At 48.8% G+C, this 20791-nt stretch overlaps 1 protein-coding gene across 1 annotated transcript; it reads left to right on the top strand.

Moving 5' to 3' along the window:
- The first annotated feature begins 9013 nt into the window (after nucleotides 1–9013).
- Nucleotides 9014–20791, top strand: FBXO3 (F-box protein 3). Its single transcript, XM_073541782.1, has 11 exons — nucleotides 9014–9172; nucleotides 11252–11341; nucleotides 11580–11743; nucleotides 13210–13324; nucleotides 13404–13608; nucleotides 13754–13799; nucleotides 14500–14584; nucleotides 15148–15270; nucleotides 16185–16300; nucleotides 17524–17714; nucleotides 18533–20791. Exons 1-11 carry the CDS (start codon nucleotides 9036–9038, stop codon nucleotides 18656–18658), a joined length of 1398 nt encoding a protein of 465 aa, XP_073397883.1. The 5' UTR covers nucleotides 9014–9035; the 3' UTR covers nucleotides 18659–20791.

The raw sequence follows: 20791 nt of genomic DNA, 5'->3' as shown, positions 1-20791 counted from the left end.
AGACCATCAGAAGGAGCTCGCTGAAAGATGTCCAGTTAACCCATTCTGCAGGCAGCTGTAGACAGTGCAACCCAGAGTCTGTGTCGCTAACAGTTAATAAGACGATGGGTCATATTGAAATCCAACAGCCCGATCCTTTTTCCGCTTGAAGAGTAAACACCCCACACAAATTAGATGACTGTATGGCGCCACTGGAATCTGCATTTATATAAAGTAAATGACCACCTCTAACTCTGTGCCTGGAGACGCTGCTCTACACTATATCTCGGACACTATGGAAAACACGATGCGAGTGTGAAAGTAGCCATAAAAAAGATCTGCCACATGCCATAAATATGTATTTTTTGTTATTCATTGTAAATGCCGCTGTTCTCCTGAATCCGGCGATGTTTTTCTTTTATTCCTGCGCCTTTCCGTTCCTGAGATATGGACCACTTTTACCTGTATATAAAGCTTGTCTTTTTTAGCCAAATGGGCGTGACCCCTAAAAAGACTTTCTTGAGTACCACACCCTCTTGTATAAAAAAGACTAAATGTATATACAGGGAACAAAGGGCCATATCTCAGGAACGGAGAGGCGTAGGAACAAAAGAAAAACAACGCCGGATTCAGGAGAACAGCGGCATTTACTCTAGATTAAGCAAAAATGCAAATTTATGGAAAATAGCTTTTTTAAATCCCCTATTTCAGTTTGATTGATGAGCAGTGGACTCTGTGGTCACCATGAGTCTGTAAGAGGTGACATATATGCATGGACATCAATGCTGCCAGTATCATCCCCACATCAAAGTGCTCTAGAGATGCAGTGATAGTAATGTGGTGAGATCAGAAGAGACTGCAGCTTATCAAACCCAGGCTTCACTTCTGGCTGATACTTGATCACCGCTCTCATTGGCTCCTAAGATCGCTGATACTTACAGATCATTTGGAATGATACCAACAGCAGGAGAGGAGTATGCTGAGGTTCCTGGAGACAGTGACCGTATACTCATCGTAAGTTATTTCAGCGAAGACATAAGAAGCGGAATGAGTAGAAGGAGAACGTCAGTAAGTAGGAGGACGTGTTCCAGCAGCACAGAGGTATTTTTTGATGATTGCGCTGGGTCCTGGAGCATTAGCAAACCCCAAAGTTCTCTTTTTTTTCCCCATAAAATGAGACCAATATTATAAGATGACCCTGTTACAAGTTTTTTATTTGCATCCGAGAACTTCAAGTGTCTCCCCCCCACCATCACCTCCACCCCGATTTTGGGAATTGGGCACAAATGTGCCAACACATTAAACTTTGTGCCACGTCTTCCTTAAACACATAGGAATATACATTTATATATCTCATCGAGGCGCAGTCTGATGTTCTGGTCCTCCCCCATGCTGTACACTGCAGCTCTGTTTGTTTTTTATTATGTATGAAAATTAAAGGGTTACTCCCATCTTAACAGTCGGATATTGTCGGACAAGTGCTTTAAAAAAGAACTACTGTTGCAATTTACTGCTTTTTAAAATTTGCAGCCGTTTTTGAGATATTCGCATTTATCTTTTGGCTCACAGTTCTGTTCCTAGGAGACCGACCAGCGCTTCTAAAGAGTAGACCATGCGCAGTGCTCACAAGCTCTTTTCTATACAGCTTGTAAGCGCTGCTCTGAAGCTGGCTTGGGATTAGGAGGTTGCAGCTTTCTCCGTTGATTCTGGCTAGCTTCAAATCAGCGCTTACAAGCTGTCTAGAAAAGAGCTTGCGAGCTCTCCGCATGTTCTGCTTTTTAGCAGCGGAGGTCGGTCTCCTTGGCAATGAGCTGTGAAATAAAGAAAAGTGTTAATATCTCAAGAACAGATCTAAATTTTATTGAGCCGTAAATGGCAAAATTGGCCGTTTTTACCAGCACAACCTGACTGGACCAATTTGTGAAGATGGGAATAATCCCTTTACCTCCGTTCAGGTACCTGGCGCCCTTCAGTGAGCTGTAATATGGGGCAGTGACAGTCACCATTTTTTTCCGGAGGTGTTGTTACCTTGTGAAGAGTGAGAGCCCCCCAAATATCTACTTCTACCGGATCTCACTGCCGACTACTGTCCTCTGTTATCAGCCACCAAGGCTTCAACACTTCTCCATCAAGATGTGTCCTGCTGAGGCCGAACCAACCCCTGATAATAACCCAGAGATAACGTTATCAGGCCCTGGCCCTCCAGGGGGCTGCAAGATGGTCAATAATCGCTGCGGGTGTATGGCAGAAGATGGATTACGGCCCACAACGACTCAATAGTTCTGCCATTTTTCAATTTCACAGGCCTCATTTATCCAAACCGTCTAGAAGAAAAGTTGTCTTAGTTGCCCATAGCAACCAATAACAGCGCAGATTACATTTTACCAGAGCAGTTCACGGAATGCAAGGTGAACCCTGATTGGTTGCTATGGGCAGCCATGACAGTTCATGTTTTGTTTTTGTTTTTTCTTTTAGCCTGTCCATAGCAACCAATCAGAGAGCAGCGTTCATTTTTTCCAGAGCAGTTTAAGACATGAAAGCTGAGCTCTGATTTGTTGCTATGGTCAACAAAGAAAGATGAACCTTTTAGACCGTTTTGATAAAATGAGGCCCGGTGTGTTTCACTACCGGTATTTTTAAAAATGAGACGTCTTGTGATTTTTAAGATTCCTATTGGATGATCCGCACATGATTTGTAACGTCAAACACACCACGAAATAAAGCGTAACACACAGCAACATATGGATTTATAATCGCCGAGCCCCAGGAAAGGGGCTCGCGTTCTGACCGCTGGGGGGTGCTGACTGCTGAGCTCCCTCCTCACCCCAGTAACCTGGAGAATGGGGCCCAGTGTTTGGAGGAATCTCTCTCTTTTTCCTAAAGTGTTATTGAATGTTGACAGAAAAAATGCTGCGGAAAAAAAAAAAAAAAAGCTTTTAATGCAGTTTTGCCGCATTCATTTAAATATGTGAAAATCTGCAAAAAATACTGAAAGAATGGACGTGAGACTGCTTCAAAACTGCGAGGAGAAATGTAAGCAGCGGGCGCACAAGATGTCCGAAATCTCAATTCTGCAACGTGGTAACGTAGAAAGTGTGGGGGGGGGACGCTACAATAAGGCCGCGTGCACACGATGCAGAAACGCTGCGGATCCGCAGTGTCATGTACAGTATAATGTCAATCAATGGAAAAAAAACGATGTGCAGACGCTGCGGATTTTTCCGCGCGGTTTTCCTGCGGTACAAAATCCGCAGCATGTCACTTCTTTTGTGCGGTTTTTCATCTCCCCAGTCTCCAAATCCGCACAAAAACCGCAAGAAAACCGCATTAAAAATGGAAGAAACCCGCAGGAAAAATGCAGGACATGCGACCTGCGGATTTCTTCAATTCTGCGCGGAAAAATCCGCAGGGCGAAAAAGTCCGTCTGACTCAGCCTTAGGCAAAGTGTGAACATACCCTGAATTTGTAGGAAAATATATATTTGTTTAATTCTCCACGCATCTTTAAAGGTTAGACGATATCTTTGGGCTGCGTACTTTGTGTACGTACGTCTCTGTTATGGCTCTATATTATATAGAACCCCAATGGAGTTCTCACTAAGAAGCAGACGGCATAACTGTACCTCTTACTTCTTGTGGAGGAACACAGACTATTTTTTTTTCGCATTTTCTGCAAACATAAAAAATATATATATCATGCTCCATCCAATCTCACATTAGGGAAGATGCCTCCAGTGATGATAATAATAATAATAATAATAATAATAATAATAATAATTAATAATAATAATAATAATCTTTATTTTTATATAGCGCTAACATATTCCGCAGCACTTTACAGTTTGCACACATTTTCATCGCTGTCCCCGACGGGGCTCACAATCTAAATTCCCTATCAGTATGTCTTTGGAATGTGGGAGGAAACCCACGCAAACACGGGGAGAACATACAAACTCCTTGCAGATGTTGTCCTTGGTGGGATTCGAACCCAGGCTAACCACTGAGCCGCCGTGCTGCCCCGGTGTAAGCAGTAATGCAGCGGCACCATATGATGAAACACAATGGGCACACTTTTTTCTTGTGCATATTTATTTATTATACATTGCTTATTACTTCTATAGCGCTATTTTATACAGCAGCGCTGCTTTACAGACATCATCATCTCTGTCCCAAATGGGACTCACAATCTAGATTCCCTATCAGTACGTCTTCGGTGCATGTGTGCACATCACTAAATAAAGAGCGCTCATATTATTGTCCCTTCACCCGCCATCAGCGCCACTATGCTGCGCCAATCTGATAACTGTGCGCTCCTAGACTGACATCTAGTGGCAGAAATGAGGTCCTACAGCATCAGATTCATGTATGCAGTGCAATGCCAGACCCAGGTAGATGTAAATACTTATGTCCCCCCAAAAAATTGAGAAAAGTATTCAAGGAGTGATACCTTTATTGGCTAACCAGAGAAATTATATTTGCACGCTTTCAATGATCAGAAGGCCCCTAGACCTAGATAGCAAACTCCAGCAGATCTGCAAAATAATGGATCCATCACAAGTTTATAAGGTTTTGAAAGTCTCATATATTGCACCTCTTCTGCATTTTCTGATTACTCCTTCCCTTCTTCCAAGAGTTATATATTTTTTTATTCTTCTGCAGCCCTATTTTTCTATTTGCAGGACAATCGTAGTTTTGAATGACACCAGTCACTTTACCATAAAGTGCACTGATAAACGGAAAAAAAATGGAATAGTGAAAAAAAATGCACCTTATCCATATTTTTTTTTCCACAAAGGGGGGGGGGGGGGGGCGTTTTTACAGACTTGGATACCGAATACTTCTTGCCACTGGGTGATTTAATCTTTTGTGTGTTTTTTCCCCTGTTCTGTTGTATTTATTAAACATTTTTGATACATTGCACTTTATTCCCCCCTCTAAAGGACTCAGAGCCATCTGATCGCCAGCATTTCCGTATTGCAGTATATAGTGGAGATTATGGCACCTTACGAAGCCTGTCGCTCCCCGCCGGCATGGAATCATTGCCAGGAGCGCCCCGTTTCTTATTTATTTATTTACTTTACAATCTGGTATTTTTTAGATATTTATTAGATTTTTGATGTTATAAATGTAACGAGAGGGTCAGAGAACGGCTGCTGTATAGATCAGCTTGGCCGCCATGTTTCACTATGAGAAATCTCGCTATCTTCACACTGCAGAAAAGGATTTCCAGTTTGTCATGGAGCGCTTCCGGCTGATTCATTAATTACTCCGAATAATTAAAGGAATATCCAGTTTATTATTAGACATAAAAACACAACGCGTTTCGGCTATACATGAAATTAGCCTTCATCAGGTAAAATCATATATATCTATTAAAAGACACATTTATATAGGAAAAAAAAAAGGTTCCACCCTTCACTCAATTAGCATCGATTACAATCACATGCACACCTCTGCAAACTGTTGGGAGGCTAGCTGGAGGTGGAATCTATATTACTTGGAATCTAATTTTAAAAAAAAACAAACATTTTCTATGTGTTTTTATTTACTTTTTTCCCTTTTCTTTCTTCCTATTTTCACACTGACTTGTATAACTTTTTAAACTAAACTTCCTGTTGTTTCAGGAAAAAAAAACCATCTGTATATTATCTGCAAAGACCAGACTGTGACCCTTTATGTTTTATTATAATAAAGATAGATTATTGATGTAACAATGATAAAATTATTATCAAATGAGCGTGTGCAAAAGTCATTGTGTAAAGAGGAGGAGGAGGAGGTGAGCTGTGACATCATCTATTGTGAATGGTGGATCCTGTGTTATCTACTGTATATAGAGGTATTATCAGTCATTGTATAGGAGGAGGAGGTGAGCTGTGATATCACCTATTGTGAATGGTGGATCCTGTGTTATCTACTGTATATAGAGGTGTTATCAGTCATTGTACAGGAGGAGGAGGTGAGCTGTAACATCACCTATTGTGAATGGTGGATCCTGTGTTATCTACTGTATATAGAGGTGTTATCAGTCATTATACAGGAGGAGGAGGAGGTGAACTGTGACATCACCTATTGTGAATGGTGGATCCTGTGTTACTTACTGTATATACTGTAGAGGTGTTATCAGTCATTGTATAGGAGGAGGAGGTGAGCTGTGATATCACCTATTGTGAATGGTGGATCCTGTGTTATCTACTGTATATAGAGGTGTTATCAGTCATTATACAGGAGGAGGAGGAGGTGAACTGTGACATCACCTATTGTGAATGGTGGATCCTGTGTTACTTACTGTATATAGAGGTGTTATCAGTCATTGTACAGGAGGAGGAGGTGAGCTGTGATATCACCTATTGTGAATGGTGGATCCTGTGTTATCTACTGTATATAGAGGTGTTATCAGTCATTATACAGGAGGAGGAGGAGGTGAACTGTGACATCACCTATTGTGAATGGTGGATCCTGTGTTACTTACTGTATATACTGTAGAGGTGTTATCAGTCATTGTATAGGAGGAGGAGGTGAGCTGTGATATCACCTATTGTGAATGGTGGATCCTGTGTTATCTACTGTATATAGAGGTGTTATCAGTCATTATACAGGAGGAGGAGGAGGTGAACTGTGACATCACCTATTGTGAATGGTGGATCCTGTGTTACTTACTGTATATAGAGGTGTTATCAGTCATTGTACAGGAGGAGGTGAACTGTGACATCACCTATTGTGAATGGTGGATCCTGTGTTATCTACTGTATATAGAGGTGTTATCAGTCATTATACAGGAGGAGGAGGAGGTGAACTGTGACATCACCTATTGTGAATGGTGGATCCTGTGTTACTTACTGTATATACTGTAGAGGTGTTATCAGTCATTGTATAGGAGGAGGAGGTGAGCTGTGATATCACCTATTGTGAATGGTGGATCCTGTGTTATCTACTGTATATAGAGGTGTTATCAGTCATTATACAGGAGGAGGAGGAGGTGAACTGTGACATCACCTATTGTGAATGGTGGATCGTGTGTTACTTACTGTATATAGAGGTGTTATCAGTCATTGTACAGGAGGAGGAGGTGAGCTGTGACATCATTTGTTGTGATTGGTGGATCCTCTGTTATGTACTGTATATAGAGGTGTTATTAGTCATTGTACAGTAGGAGGAGGTGAGCTGTGATATCACCTATTGTCAATGGTGGATCCTGTGTTATCTGCTGTATATAGAGGTGTTATCAGTCGTTGTACAGGAGGAGGAGGTGAGCTGTGATATCACCTATTGTGAATGGTGGATCCTGTGTTATCTGCTGTATATAGAGGTGATATCAGTCATTGTACAGGAGGAGGAGGTGAGCTGTGATATCACCTATTGTCAATGGTGGATCCTGTGTTATCAGCTGTATATAGAGGTGTTATCAGTCATTGTATAGGAGGAGGAGGTGAGCTGTGATATCACCTACTGTGAATGGTGGATCCTGTGTTATCTACTGTATATAGAGGTGTTATCAGTCATTGTAAAGGAGGAGGAGGTGAGCTGTGATATCACTTATTGTCAATGGTGGATCCTGTGTTATCTGCTGTATATAGAGGTGTTATCAGTCGTTGTACAGGAGGAGGAGGTGAGCTGTGATATCACCTTTTGTGAATGGTGGATCCTGTGTTATCAGCTGTATATAGAGGTGTTATCAGTCATTGTAAAGGAGGAGGAGGTGAGCTGTGATATCACCTATTGTCAATGGTGGATCCTGTGTTATCTGCTGTATATAGAGGTGTTATCAGTCGTTGTACAGGAGGAGGAGGTGAGCTGTGATATCACCTATTGTGAATGGTGGATCCTGTGTTATCTACTGTATATAGAGGTGTTATCAGCCATTGTACAGGAGGAGGAGGTGAGCTGTGATATCACCTATTGTCAATGGTGGATCCTGTGTTATCTACTGTATATAGAGGTGTTATCTGTGATTGTACAGGAGGAGGTGAGCTGTAACACCACCTATTGTGAATGGTGGATCCTGTGTTATCTACTGTATATAGAGGTGTTATCAGTCATTGTACAGGAGGAGGAGGTGAGCTGTGACACCACCTATTGTGAATGGTGGATCCTGTGTTATCTACTGTATATAGAGGTGTTATCAGTCATTGTACAGGAGGAGGAGGTGAGCTGTGATATCGCCTATTGTCAATGGTGGATCCTGTGTTATCTGCTGTATATAGAGGTGTTATCAGTCATTGTGCAGGAGGGGGAGGTGAGCTGTGACACCACCTATTGTGAATGGTGAATCCTGTGTTATCTACTGTATATAGAGGTGTTATCAGCCATTGTAATCCTGCCTGTGATGATCATGAACCTGCTGAAAACTCTTCCTCTAAGTACAGGTCCTATAAGTCTACATTTGCCCTAGAAGTCAGTGCAAAAAATGCAAGATTACAGCTTTTTTTTCCATCCTCTACAGATTGTGATACAATAAAATACCACAAACATCTCCAACACGTGACAGAGACTGCCGACCCCGACCGAGCGGAGAGAAGAGCGGAGAAACCGGCGCCGCCTCCGCCGCCAGTCTCCCCTGGTAGGGGGCGTGTCCCAGTCTTGTAGAGGGCGTGACCCAGTCTTGTAGAGGGCGTGTCCCAATCTTGTAGAGGGCGTGTCCCAATCTTGTAGAGGGCGTGACCCAGTCTTGTAGAGGGCGTGTCCCAGTCTTGTAGAGGGCGTGCCATTAATCAGAAGGGGCGAAGGTTAATCTGACGGTCCATACTACAAACATAGGGGCGTGTCTTTGGGGAAGGCGTGGTCTGTCACTACGAAAGGGCGGGGTTACGTGTCGCCCTTCTCGTTCGGACCCTCGGGGAGGCGGGGTCACAGCGTGCAGCGGGCGGTCCTCTCAGGAGGCGGTGATGTAGACGTTCTGGAGCTGCTGTTCGCATTTTATATTAGAAATCCAGTGTGGGGCGTGGAATCGGTTTCCCCGCAGGCGTGGCCTGTCAATGCAGGGCGGAGCCTTCGCTCACCTTCAACGTTATGAATGCCGGATAGGGCGTGGTCTCGGGTTTAGGTGGGCGGAGTCTGTGAATGGGAAGGGGAGGAGTCACGCCCGCTCAGCTGCTCGGCTGCAAGATGGCGGGGAGCACGGAGCTGAGTCTGGCGGAGCTGCCGTCCGACCCGCTGCTGCTGATCCTGTCCTACCTGGACTTCCGGGACCTGCTGAGGTATCAGTGGCGGCTGCTCCGCCTTATGCACCGCACGGACCGGACCTGGCCGGACAGCGAGTCACCACTGACAGCGGAGAGTCCTGGCTATCAGTGTGGATATAGCATAGTCGCCATGACGACGCCTTGTCTGGCACTGTGTATGGGGGCCCCGGGTCCGGCCGGCACTGTGTATGGGGGGGGCCCGGGTCCGGCCGGCACTGTGTATGGGGGTCCCCACGGGGTCTGGCCGGCACTGTGTATGGGGGGGTCCCCGTGGGTCCGGCCGACACTGTGTATGAGGGTCCCCGTGGGTCCGGCCGACACTGTGTATGGGGGGGTCCCCGTGGGTCCGGCCGGCACTGTGTATGAGGGTCCCCGTGGGTCCGGCCGGCACTGTGTATGGGGGTCCCCGCGGGTCCGGCCGGCACTGTGTATGGGGGCCCCGTGGGTCTGGCCGGCACTGTGTATGGGGGTCCCCGCGGGGTCTGGCCGGCACTGTGTATGGGGGTCCCCACGGGTCCGGCCGGCACTGAGTATGGGGGCCCCGGGTCCGGCCGGCACTGTGTATGGGGGTCCCCGCGGGTCCGGCCGGCACTGTGTATGGGGGGCCCCGTGGGTCCAGCCGGCACTGAGTATGGGGGCCCCGGGTCCGGCCGGCACTGTGTATGGGGGTCCCCACGGGTCCGGCCGGCACTGAGTATGGGGGCCCCGGGTCCGGCCGGCACTGTGTATGGGGGTCCCCGCGGGTCCGGCCGGCACTGTGTATGGGGGGCCCCGTGGGTCCAGCCGGCACTGAGTATGGGGGCCCCGGGTCCGGCCGGCACTGTGTATGGGGGTCCCCGCGGGTCCGGCCGGCACTGTGTATGGGGGTCCCCGCGCGTCCGGCCGGCACTGTGTATGGGGGTCCCCGCGCGTCCGGCCGGCACTGTGTATGGGGGCCCCGCGGGTCTGGCCGGCACTGTGTATGGGGGTCCCCACGGGTCCGGCCGGCACTGTGTATGGGGGTCCCCGCGGGTCCGGCCGGCACTGTGTATGGGGGCCCCGGGTCCGGCCGGCACTGTGTATGGGGGTCCCCACGGGTCCGGCCGGCACTGTGTATGGGGGGCCCCGTGGGTCCAGCCGGCACTGTGTATGGGGGCCCCGGGTCCGGCCGGCACTGTGTATGGGGGTCCCCGCGCGTCCGGCTGGCACTGTGTATGGGGGTCCCCGCGCGTCCGGCTGGCACTGTGTATGGGGGGTCCCCGCGCGTCCGGCCGGCACTGTGTATGGGGGGTCCCCGCGCGTCCGGCCGGCACTGTGTATGGGGGGTCCCCGCGGGTCCGGCCGGCACTGTGTATGGGGGGGCCCCGTGGATCTGTCCGACTCTGTGTCTGAGAAATGGCAAAAGAAAACCCCGTCCGAGGGCAAGATGGAGGTTGTGGGGCAGGTTTATCGTGACTGTGCGTTTCACAAGACTTTTACCTGTCGGACATTGTGACGTGCTCCCCGGCTGCTGCGGAACCTCGCGACACACCCGCTCTGCCGTTTTGCTGCAGATTGCAAAGACTGAAATCTGGGTTATTTTCCCATCACCGCCCCCTCCCCCCACCTGTCCGGGGCCGGAGCTGTAATTCGGGCCGTCGCCCGTGCACTCGGGTGGCGCTGTTCTGCTGGCTGGAGGCCTCCTCTCCCTCTGTCTTCCTCCTGATCTTTACTTTGGGCTGTGGTTCTGCATCGTCAGTGTTTGCACATGGAGCCCGGAGATAAGCAGTTGTTATTAGAGGCCCCTGAGGGATCGGTATCTGGTGGGGACAGATCCTGGGAGCAGTAAACAGCCGCCCCCCCCCCCCCCCCCACATGTCGGCCCCATTCCGGCTCTCCTCCTGTGGCTCCCCCCTCTCTGGGGCGATGGGCTGACGTGGGGAGCCCCTCTGTCTGACCACCCCATACACTGTGGTTAGTAGGGACAGCAGCACCTAGGGGGTTAAACAAGAGGGGTTGGAGCTGATCCCATGGAGGCATGATGGATCAGGCATTAAGTGGTTAATAATCTGATCTGTGCCCTTATTGACCCTGCGACTGCCGGTTACCATCCCCTTCTTTATCTATATATTACAGCTGCAGTCTCCTGAACAGAAGATTTAACCAACTGTGCAACCATGATCCCCTGTGGAAGTGGCCGTGCCGGCGGTACTGGCTGGTGTCCGAGTAAGTGGGCGCAATGGATCCTGCAGCAAAATCCACCCGGCGTCGCATGCAGACGTGTCACATGTTTGCAGCGGATTTAACCCCATGACCTCAGGTTCTGTGGTTTGCAGCTTTTTTTCTCTTAAAGGGGTTGTCCACCTATGGGTCCCAATTTTTTTTTTTTTTTTTTTTTATTGCATGCGCCTCTGAAAAACTCAGCTTCTAACGATGGCTAATAAAGTCTAGTGTCTTCTTCCAGGGACAAGAAGGCCCAGAAGAACTGCAGCTGGAAGGTGACATTTTTGGAATATTATAATGATTTGGGAAGGTACATGCATCATTACGCCAAGCTGAAGGCGGCCTGGGACACCCTGAAGGCCTATCTGGGAGAACACTGCCCCCGGATGATCAGTTCTCTGAAAGGTATTGTATAAAGGAGCAGTATTTTGTTACACCTCCGGAGCTGTATTCAAACTTCCGCTGATCACTGTGCTGGGGATGTCACCGACTGTTTGGTACAAGCCCGATGTGCTCACTACATCCTGACAATGCAGTGCAGCAGAAAATGCTTCTTCCAGACTGATGTCATACTGCAGATTTCTGAATGCAGCTCTGGAGGTAATGGTAAAACAGGCTAGAAGCCAAGACAATCAGTAGGATGAGATGCAAAAAGAAAACTTGCAAGAATGTTGGTCTGTCTGCAAGGTTTGGGTTTTGTGACTGCCGTATGATAGCGCTTCTATTTATGAGCGATATTGGCACTTTTTCATGCTGTGACTTACTGTAACCGGAGCCTCCTTCCCTTCTCGCCTTCTCCCTCCGCTCTCCTCGCCTTCTCCCTCCGCTCTCCTCGCCTTCTCCCTCCGCTCTCCTCGCCTTCTCCCTCCGCTCTCCTCGCCTTCTCCCTCCGCTCTCCTCGCCTTCTCCCTCCGCTCTCCTCGCCTTCTCCCTCCGCTCTCCTCGCCTTCTCCCTCCGCTCTCCTCGCCTTCTCCCTCCGCTCTCCTCGCCTTCTCCCTCCGCTCTCCTCGCCTTCTCCCTCCGCTCTCCTCGCCTTCTCCCTCCGCTCTCCTCGCCTTCTCCCTCCGCTCTCCTCGCCTTCTCCCTCCGCTCTCCTCGCCTTCTCCCTCCGCTCTCCTCGCCTTCTCCCTCCGCTCTCCTCGCCTTCTCCCTCCGCTCTCCTCGCCTTCTCCCTCCGCTCTCCTCGCCTTCTCCCTCCGCTCTCCTCGCCTTCTCCCTCCGCTCTCCTCGCCTTCTCCCTCCGCTCTCCTCGCCTTCTCCCTCCGCTCTCCTCGCCTTCTCCCTCCGCTCTCCTCGCCTTCTCCCTCCGCTCTCCTCGCCTTCTCCCTCCGCTCTCCTCGCCTTCTCCCTCCGCTCTCCTCGCCTTCTCCCTCCGCTCTCCTCGCCTTCTCCCTCCGCTCTCCTCGCCTTCTCCCTCCGCTCTCCTCGCCTTCTCCCTCCGCTCTCCTCGCCTTCTCCCTCCGCTCTCCTCGCCTTCTCCCTCCGCTCTCCTCGCCTTCTCCCTCCGCTCTCCTCGCCTTCTCCCTCCGCTCTCCTCGCCTTCTCCCTCCGCTCTCCTCGCCTTTTCCCTCCGCTCTCCTCGCCTTCTCCCTCCGCTCTCCTCGCCTTCTCCCTCCGCTCTCCTCGCCTTCTCCCTCCGCTCTCCTCGCCTTCTCCCTCCGCTCTCCTCGCCTTCTCCCTCCGCTCTCCTCGCCTTCTCCCTCCGCTCTCCTCGCCTTCTCCCTCCGCTCTCCTCGCCTTCTCCCTCCGCTCTCCTCGCCTTCTCCCTCCGCTCTCCTCGCCTTCTCCCTCCGCTCTCCTCGCCTTCTCCCTCCGCTCTCCTCGCCTTCTCCCTCCGCTCTCCTCGCCTTCTCCCTCCGCTCTCCTGTAGACGGCGTGCAGGAGGAGGATCTTAACACCATCGAGGAAAGGATCGGCTCCAAACTCCCCGACGATTATCGCTGCTCCCTGCGGATTCACAACGGACAGAAGCTTGTGGTACCTGGGTAAGAGCCGGCACCCGATGGCGCAGCTGCTGCTTTACCTCCTACCGTCGTGCGTCTCTCACCCTTCACCTCCCCTCAGCTTGATGGGCAGCATGGCGTTATCCAACCACTACCGGTCCGAGGACTTGTTGGACATAGACACGGCGGCGGGCGGCTACCAGCGCAGGATCGGCCTCAATCAGTGCCTTCCAATCACCTTCTGCATCCACACCGGCCTCAGTCAGTACTTGTCTCTGGCGGACACGGAAGGCCGGTGTCGCAATGAGATCTTCTACCAGTGTCCGGTAAGAGACTACAAGTCCCAGCAGGATGGTCTGGCTGTACCACTGCTGCTGATGCTCCGGGTTTCGCGTTGTTCCTTACTGTGATATTTATTAGGACGTTTGTGATGAAAGTTGTTCCACATAATTGGATCCTTCTGTGTTTTAGGACCAGACGACGCATAACCCCGCGGCCCTGGACATGTTTATTACAGGTAGGATCTGCGAGGGGCAAAAAAGGCCTTAAGTCCCGTAAAAAAAAATATATATATTAAAGGGGTTGTTCACTATTGTACAGCTCCTTGTGAATACTTCCTTTATGCACAACAAAATGTAAGGAAAAAAAAAAAAGAAGCAAATTGCCTCCCTGGGCCGGCCTGCAATGTGACCACCAGCGATCCTATGATTTCCGATCATTCGTGATTGAATTGTGGAGGCTGCAGACAATCGGTGGCTGATTGGCTGCAGCGCTTATATGACAAACAATGTCACAAGGTCGCTGGGGGCACAGCACAAGTAGCAGTCTCGGTCCAGGAGGGGAGGTTTTTGTTTTTTTTCTGCTTTTGGACCTTGGAGGTATTGAAAAGTGTTATTACAGAGGTAGCCGACCCCTTTAAGGTCGGCCATAACTGCTGATTTTGAGCCAAGCATTGACTATTTATGGGGTGGGTCTCACAATGACATGTCTGCTAGAGAGAAGTCAGCAGTTGGATTGCTTCTGGCTTGATCCTTTTGTTCCCAGTGGGGAAGAACCGCAAGTAGAAACCATGGAAGCGATTTCCTCCCCCATTCTCATTGTGCACGCTCTGCTGAAATGATCATGCGTGTGTCCAGGGGGCTCTGCAGGAGCAGCCATAGGCTCGTCACTGCTCCGCATGAACGCTGTGATTTCATGTTGTCAGTTTCCTGCCGCAGGTACCTCTTTCACCCAGTGGTTTACGTCGTATGTGAACCGTGTCGTCTCGAAGGACTACCCCATCATCCGGGACCAGATTTTCAGGTATCGCAGATTGATCTCGTCACTACTGTGGTCCGGTTTCACTGTGTGCATGTGTACTTTAAGGTTTTTCCTAAATTTCATGAATATTTTCGATAACTATGCTTGCTGTCAGTGAATAAATGCATTGATTACACCCAGAGGCTGAAAATCCAGATAATGTCCCGCTGACACAGCTCAGACATGTAGCCTTAGGACATTTTTTCTTTCTTCTAGATTGAATTTCCCCCCTTCCCAAAAAAAGGTTTCCATTCACAGACAAGACAGCAAGCTGGAATGTTGATTGGTGCACAATTAACATACAAAACTTTATTAGAAAAGTTGACAAACTTTTTTTTTTTTTTTATCGTGATTGAGCTTTTTTCCATACGTGGGTAGTGCAAAAATTTGGAAATGACATCAGATCAGTATGCGATGGAGCCACCGGGTGGCGCCAGACTCAGATCTTAGAATATATCGTCATTATTGCACACTAGTGCGGCTGTGACATAATTCCCTAGAGCCGTACACGTGCAATCGGTCACCGGCCTCCCTTAGTTTTACCTATTCCCTGTTCTCTCTGCCAGGTACGAGCGGGAAAAGGACTGCGTGGCCACTACTGATGACATCACCATATCCGTCTCCACGTCCTTCCTGCCGGAGCTCAGCTCCATCCACCCTCCACATTACTTCTTCACCTACAGAATACGGTGAGTACACGGAGCCGGGGCTGTATGTGATGCAAAATGTGACAGATACAGGATGACTCGGGAGGGAAGTCTGCTCCATCCTGGACAGGTGCGCCCTGCGCCATACAGCCAGCACCTGCCTCTAACAGCAGTGATCAGGACTAGCTCCAGTCGCTGCTATTTCATTCCTGACGATCACCTGCAGCGGCATTTAATGGTGTGAAAGGATCCTGGTGTCCATTCGGGCAACGGTTGGCAACCCGCCTGCAATACAAGTGCATTATTATAGCACCCTGGGGACCTAACGAAGACCCCCGGTCACAGCTGTCCTGGCACTCCTATGGTGGGGCGTCATGGGCGATGGTTATTGGCACTGAAGTATTGCAGTTTATAAACCATCGATTGATCACAGGTTCAAGTCTCCTGGTAAGAACTAAAACAATGTAATGAAATCATATTTTGTATCCCACATCTGTAAAAATGCAATAAAAATGTAAAATGACTCCGTACTGTTAACCGAGGCGAAATCAAAACCGCAGAATTGCAGTATTCAGTCACCGCACCTCCCTGAACAAATGCAACATAAAAAAAAATAACGGCGTATGGTGCCAAAAAAAATTCACAGCTCGCCACTCAGAAGACAAGTTCACAGCACAAAGAAAATAAAGTTTTTAGGTCTCAAAAAATGGAGGACAAAAAGTTCTGATATATATTTGATTGAAGCAATAAGATAAACTTATACAGTTTGCTTGTTTTTATTTTATCTCCATAATTGTCAGGTCACATCTACCGTGCAATAAACATAAAAATGCAACCCCAAAATAAACGTAGCGTAGTAGCCCGAGTCTTATCTGCACAGTGAAGAGTGACTGCGCATCTATGGTGGACTTACCTTTTTTCTTTAGTTTTTTCTTGTTGTTCCTTTTATTTCCCAGGATGGAGATGGCCAAGAATGCATTGCCAGAGAAAGCGTGCCAGCTCGATAGCCGCTACTGGAGAATCACTGATGCAAAGGGAAATGTGGAGGAGGTGCAGGGCCCGGGAGTGGTGGGTGAGTCGCACAGTTTGCTGCGGTCACAGATGTATCATGCAGAGGATGCACACACGTGTAAGATGCTGATGATAGGAGCAAAACGAGCTCTGGTATTGATGACCTGTATATGCCCGGGGTCACACTTGCAAGAAACTCGCACGAGTTTCGCATCTCAATACCTGGCACTAGGGACCGGAGTGTGCGGCTCCATGTATTGCTCTGGTCCGAGTGCCGGGTATTGAGACGCGAGGCTTGTGCGAGTTTCTCGCAAGGGTGACCCCGGCCTATAGAATAAACCATCTGTATCGTACACGTTGGAGTCCGGCACCCCAGCCAGTCCGGTATTTTCTCTTGCAGCATAGCTCTTATTCTTTTGAATGCAGTTGTTGCTCAGCAGCTTTGTTCAAAGTGTATAAATCCGGCGGCTGCCAGAGAACATGACACCAGAACGGTTGGGGTATGACTCCCGCCACCTCTATCGATCTGATCAGGTCATCAGTACTTGTGCCAGGACAACCACTTTATTCAGATTGTGGGTAACTTGGCTTACTGCTGAGAAGTCATTGGGTTGGAGTATTTTCTAGTATCTTCATACCTTAATTGGCGCAGATAAATTGCACTAGAATGCGGATCCCACTACCCCAATTGCTAAATTAAAGTGATGCTCCCATCTCCATAAGTATCGGCTGATCGCTGACTTCTGGGACACTCTCCAATCCCACGAATGATGAGGCTCAGCCTGATCGTTTTGGGGCTTCCCGACACTTGGGAACGTCCCTGTCTACAGGCGAAGACTGTACAGAGGACCCAGCATCGCCTTAGTTCTAAGGATCGGTGGTGCCTCCAGAGGTCGGACCCCAGCGATCAATAAGTGAGTCATATAAAGCTCCCACTATGTTGTGCGCCATCTGCTCAGTTGTCTTAGACTTCTATTTTTCCAAGCTTTACATCAAACTCTGCATTGACTCCATTCATGCGTGAACTCTGCTGGAGGACAAAAAAGGCAAAGCTCCACGATGAGAAGTCTCCAAACAGTCAGATATCTGGGCCACCGTGGCGCTGCACACCGTGTAGAAGCCGATCTCAAATCATTGATCTGCAGTACTGAAAACTTCAACTACAGTGTACAAAGCCGTGCTGGGACCTGAGAACGGCTGATCAGTGGTCTCTCGGACCCCCAATGACATATTGATGACTTATCCTTAGGGCGTTCACAGCAAGTCTTCATTTTGTTCTTTCAGGTGATTACCCCCAACTGAGGCCGGGGCGAGGATACGAGTACACCAGCTGCACGACTTTCTCCACAACCTCGGGGTATATGGAGGGGACGTACACCTTCCATCGGATGGACAACAGAGGCGAGGTCTTTAATGTCACCATTCCCCGATTTCACATGAAATGTCCTACATTTCGAGTGTCTACCATTTCTACAGTAAGTAGCAGCGTGACTATTTGTTCTATCGTCACCAATAAAAGAAACTCCCCCCTCTATTTCTGTATTGCGCATTGGTCACAGTCATGGGGGGCAGATAAGGGTCTTCCCCAAACTATTCCTTGAAATCTGAAGCTACAATTGTCCACAATGTCTTGTGCTGAAGATGAAGATTTCCCATCACTGGAGCTGAGGGTCCGAGGCCGCCCCCTGATAACAGCCCATAGCAGTATCCCCTCCACCATCTGTACAGGGGGCACAATGCAGTCAGGGGGTAACGTCCTCCTGGAATCACCAAATCCAGACTCCTCCATCAGACGCAGATAGAGAAGTGCGATCCGTCACTGCACAGAACACGTCTCCTCCAGAGTCCAGTGGTGGCGGCGTTACACCACTCTATCCGACGCTCGGCATTGTGCTTGGTGATGTACGGCTGCATGCAGTTGCTCTGCCATGAAGCTCCCGGGCGGGGGCGCAGTGTGTGTGCTGATACTAGAGGTGGTCTGGATTCCACAGGTATAACGACCAATTTGGCTGGACATAATATCCCCGGGATGAGGGGAACCTGGGGCGTAAGCGCAGTAACAAGGTTGGATGTTATACACTGGTGGGGAGAAGAGGCCAATGAGGGCAGATGTGAAACTGGAATTCAATTATTAAAATGTTAGCATAAACTATAAGTATGACCAGACCCCTGGAATCCACTGTCTGCTTCCTCGGTGTTAACCATTTGTGGTGCACCATAGATATAACTGCAGTTTCTGCTCTTCTCCTGACGGGGGCAGCACCTGACGAGCGTTTGTGTTTCTCCTGTGCAGGAGGAGAGCTGCAATGATTGTTTTCTACATGACGACGACTCCACAGACACTGATGATTATGAGGAGAGAAGGCGAGTACTGAATATGCCCCATCCTCCAGCCCGGTGCACCCGATACAACACCTGAGAGGCGCCGGCTGTACCTGCAGCCAGTGGAGCCGTCCTGCCAGGATCCATTTTTTTTTTTTTTTTCTTTGCTTTCGGCGTATCTATGCGGTGATGTCCGGTCTGCGTATTCTCTTGTGTCACTTACTACTGTGGAGGGAGATTTTGCTCGGTGCGGACATCACAAGCCTTCATCGCCCGGCTGAGTCCTGGCCTGGCGCTCCCGGCTGCGGACGGTCCATTATTTTTCTAATTTATGTACAAATCTTATTGTGACCACCGAGCTGGGGGTCTTCAGTTGAAAGAGACACAGCAATGAACATTTTCGCTTTTCTAAGACTTAATTATCGGGGTTTATCTTCGGTGCAGAACTCTTGGCGATGAAGGTGATTGGGGGCCGAGGGATGCACCTATAATATATCCAATCGGTCAGGTGGATTTATGCAGACCGTGCCAATAATTCTTAAAGGGGATGTCCATGAAAGACAACCCCCACTCAAATGTAGCCAGGGAAAGCTGCCAGCATCTAATAACATGTATTGAAAGACCACCATACTGAGACCCCCCCACTGTAAATATATCCAGTGGTTGTTCTGAGCATGCAAACACTATAATCTATAGGTTCTTCGACCTAAAAAGGGTTAACCATGATTAAAAAATAACCAAACTTGGTAAAACCGAGACCAAAGAGAAAATATAGACCTCTAAAAAATAACTTTAATTTTTTTTTTTAAAGCATATAGGACTCATACTTCCCAATCATATAGAGACAGAAATCCTATAGGGTGTCTGGGGGATATGATCGGGGGTAGCCTCGTTTTCCCAGCTGGCGATGCCAGATACTGGACCTGTTGAGTACCTAGTCGTCCTTTTATCTCCTCCGTTCCTGGCAGCAGACGTTGGCCCCCTAATTTCTGTGAAATGGAGCCCACGCTCGAAGTCTGTATCCCCGATCACCCTGAATAAACCCAAATTCAACACGACACAAATAGTGAAAGAGATGATGAAAATAAACACTTCTGAGCAAAAACCACAATCTTATGTACTCTATATGTACATTGTTGGTACTCTTCAAGTTAGAGGTGTGTCTCGAAAAAAAAAAATCAGCGCTGGGGCCGGCCTGTCCCAATTTTGGAAAATTGCAGCTGATTCTCCATCCATATGATATGGTTACGGACACTTATTATTTAGAGTACCAACCTCCGCTGCCAACCTCTGCTGCAAGGTAGGGAGATGATAAAGGGACAAATAGGGACTAGATGGCGCCACAACCGGACCGATCTGGTAAAGCAAGACTAACCCTGATCATATTCCCCAGGCGCCCAGTAGGATTCCTGTTTTATGAGCTTTGGAATTGAGTCCTATATGCTTCTCAAGAAGGTTAATAAGTTATTTTTTGGGGGGGTTTCTGTTTTCACTTTGGTTTTCAACTCTATGAGACCCCCATTTCCTAATCTATGCAGCCGCAGGACCATATTTAATCTGCAGATTTTCTGCTTCGTGGAATCTGCTGTGCGTCGGTCCCACGTGGACGTATCCTTTTATTCTTAAGGAAGAGTCACCTGGCCATATAACTCGGATGAGGATCACACTCATTGCTCGGACTGGCTGTCGGCTCTCCTGACCTGAGTGCCAGCCGCATAGAAACAGATGCCGTCCTGCTTCGGTTGTGAGAGCTGCCGGCCAGTCCAGGCATTGAGTTACGATCCTTGTCCGTCTGATTCTTCCCATATCGGATCAAAAACACTGCGGCTTTTCTGCACACAGCGCCACCCCTGTTTTATAGGTCGCTTCTTGGTATTGCACACTTTAATGGGGGCAGGGTGGTGCTGTTTCTGGAAGAAGGTCGCCATGTTTTCTCTAATCCTCTACAGTCTATCGGCTGTTTGTGATCTTTGAGCTTTTGCAGTGAGCTCGGTGGCTGCCATCGCTGGTGTGAGAGACCTGACTGCAACGCGACTACTTTCCTCCCTATTGTTGGTAATTACGTCAGAACGGATCAGTTCGCGCCGCTTCCGTCAGATCAGACCCGCTTACAGAAACGCTTTGGGTTTGTTTTTGCTCCTTTACATAATTTATATACTTTACTTTTATGATGCATACGGCATAAGAATTTTTGGTAAATGAAAAATAATAAACTTTTGGGGTTAAGAAA

The sequence above is a fragment of the Dendrobates tinctorius genome, unplaced genomic scaffold (assembly GCF_039654945.1).
Source record: "Dendrobates tinctorius isolate UK_male_01 unplaced genomic scaffold, ASM3965494v1 ptg000124l, whole genome shotgun sequence".
Lineage (NCBI taxonomy): Eukaryota > Metazoa > Chordata > Amphibia > Anura > Dendrobatidae > Dendrobates > Dendrobates tinctorius.
This window is presented reverse-complemented; position numbering and strand designations above follow the sequence as displayed.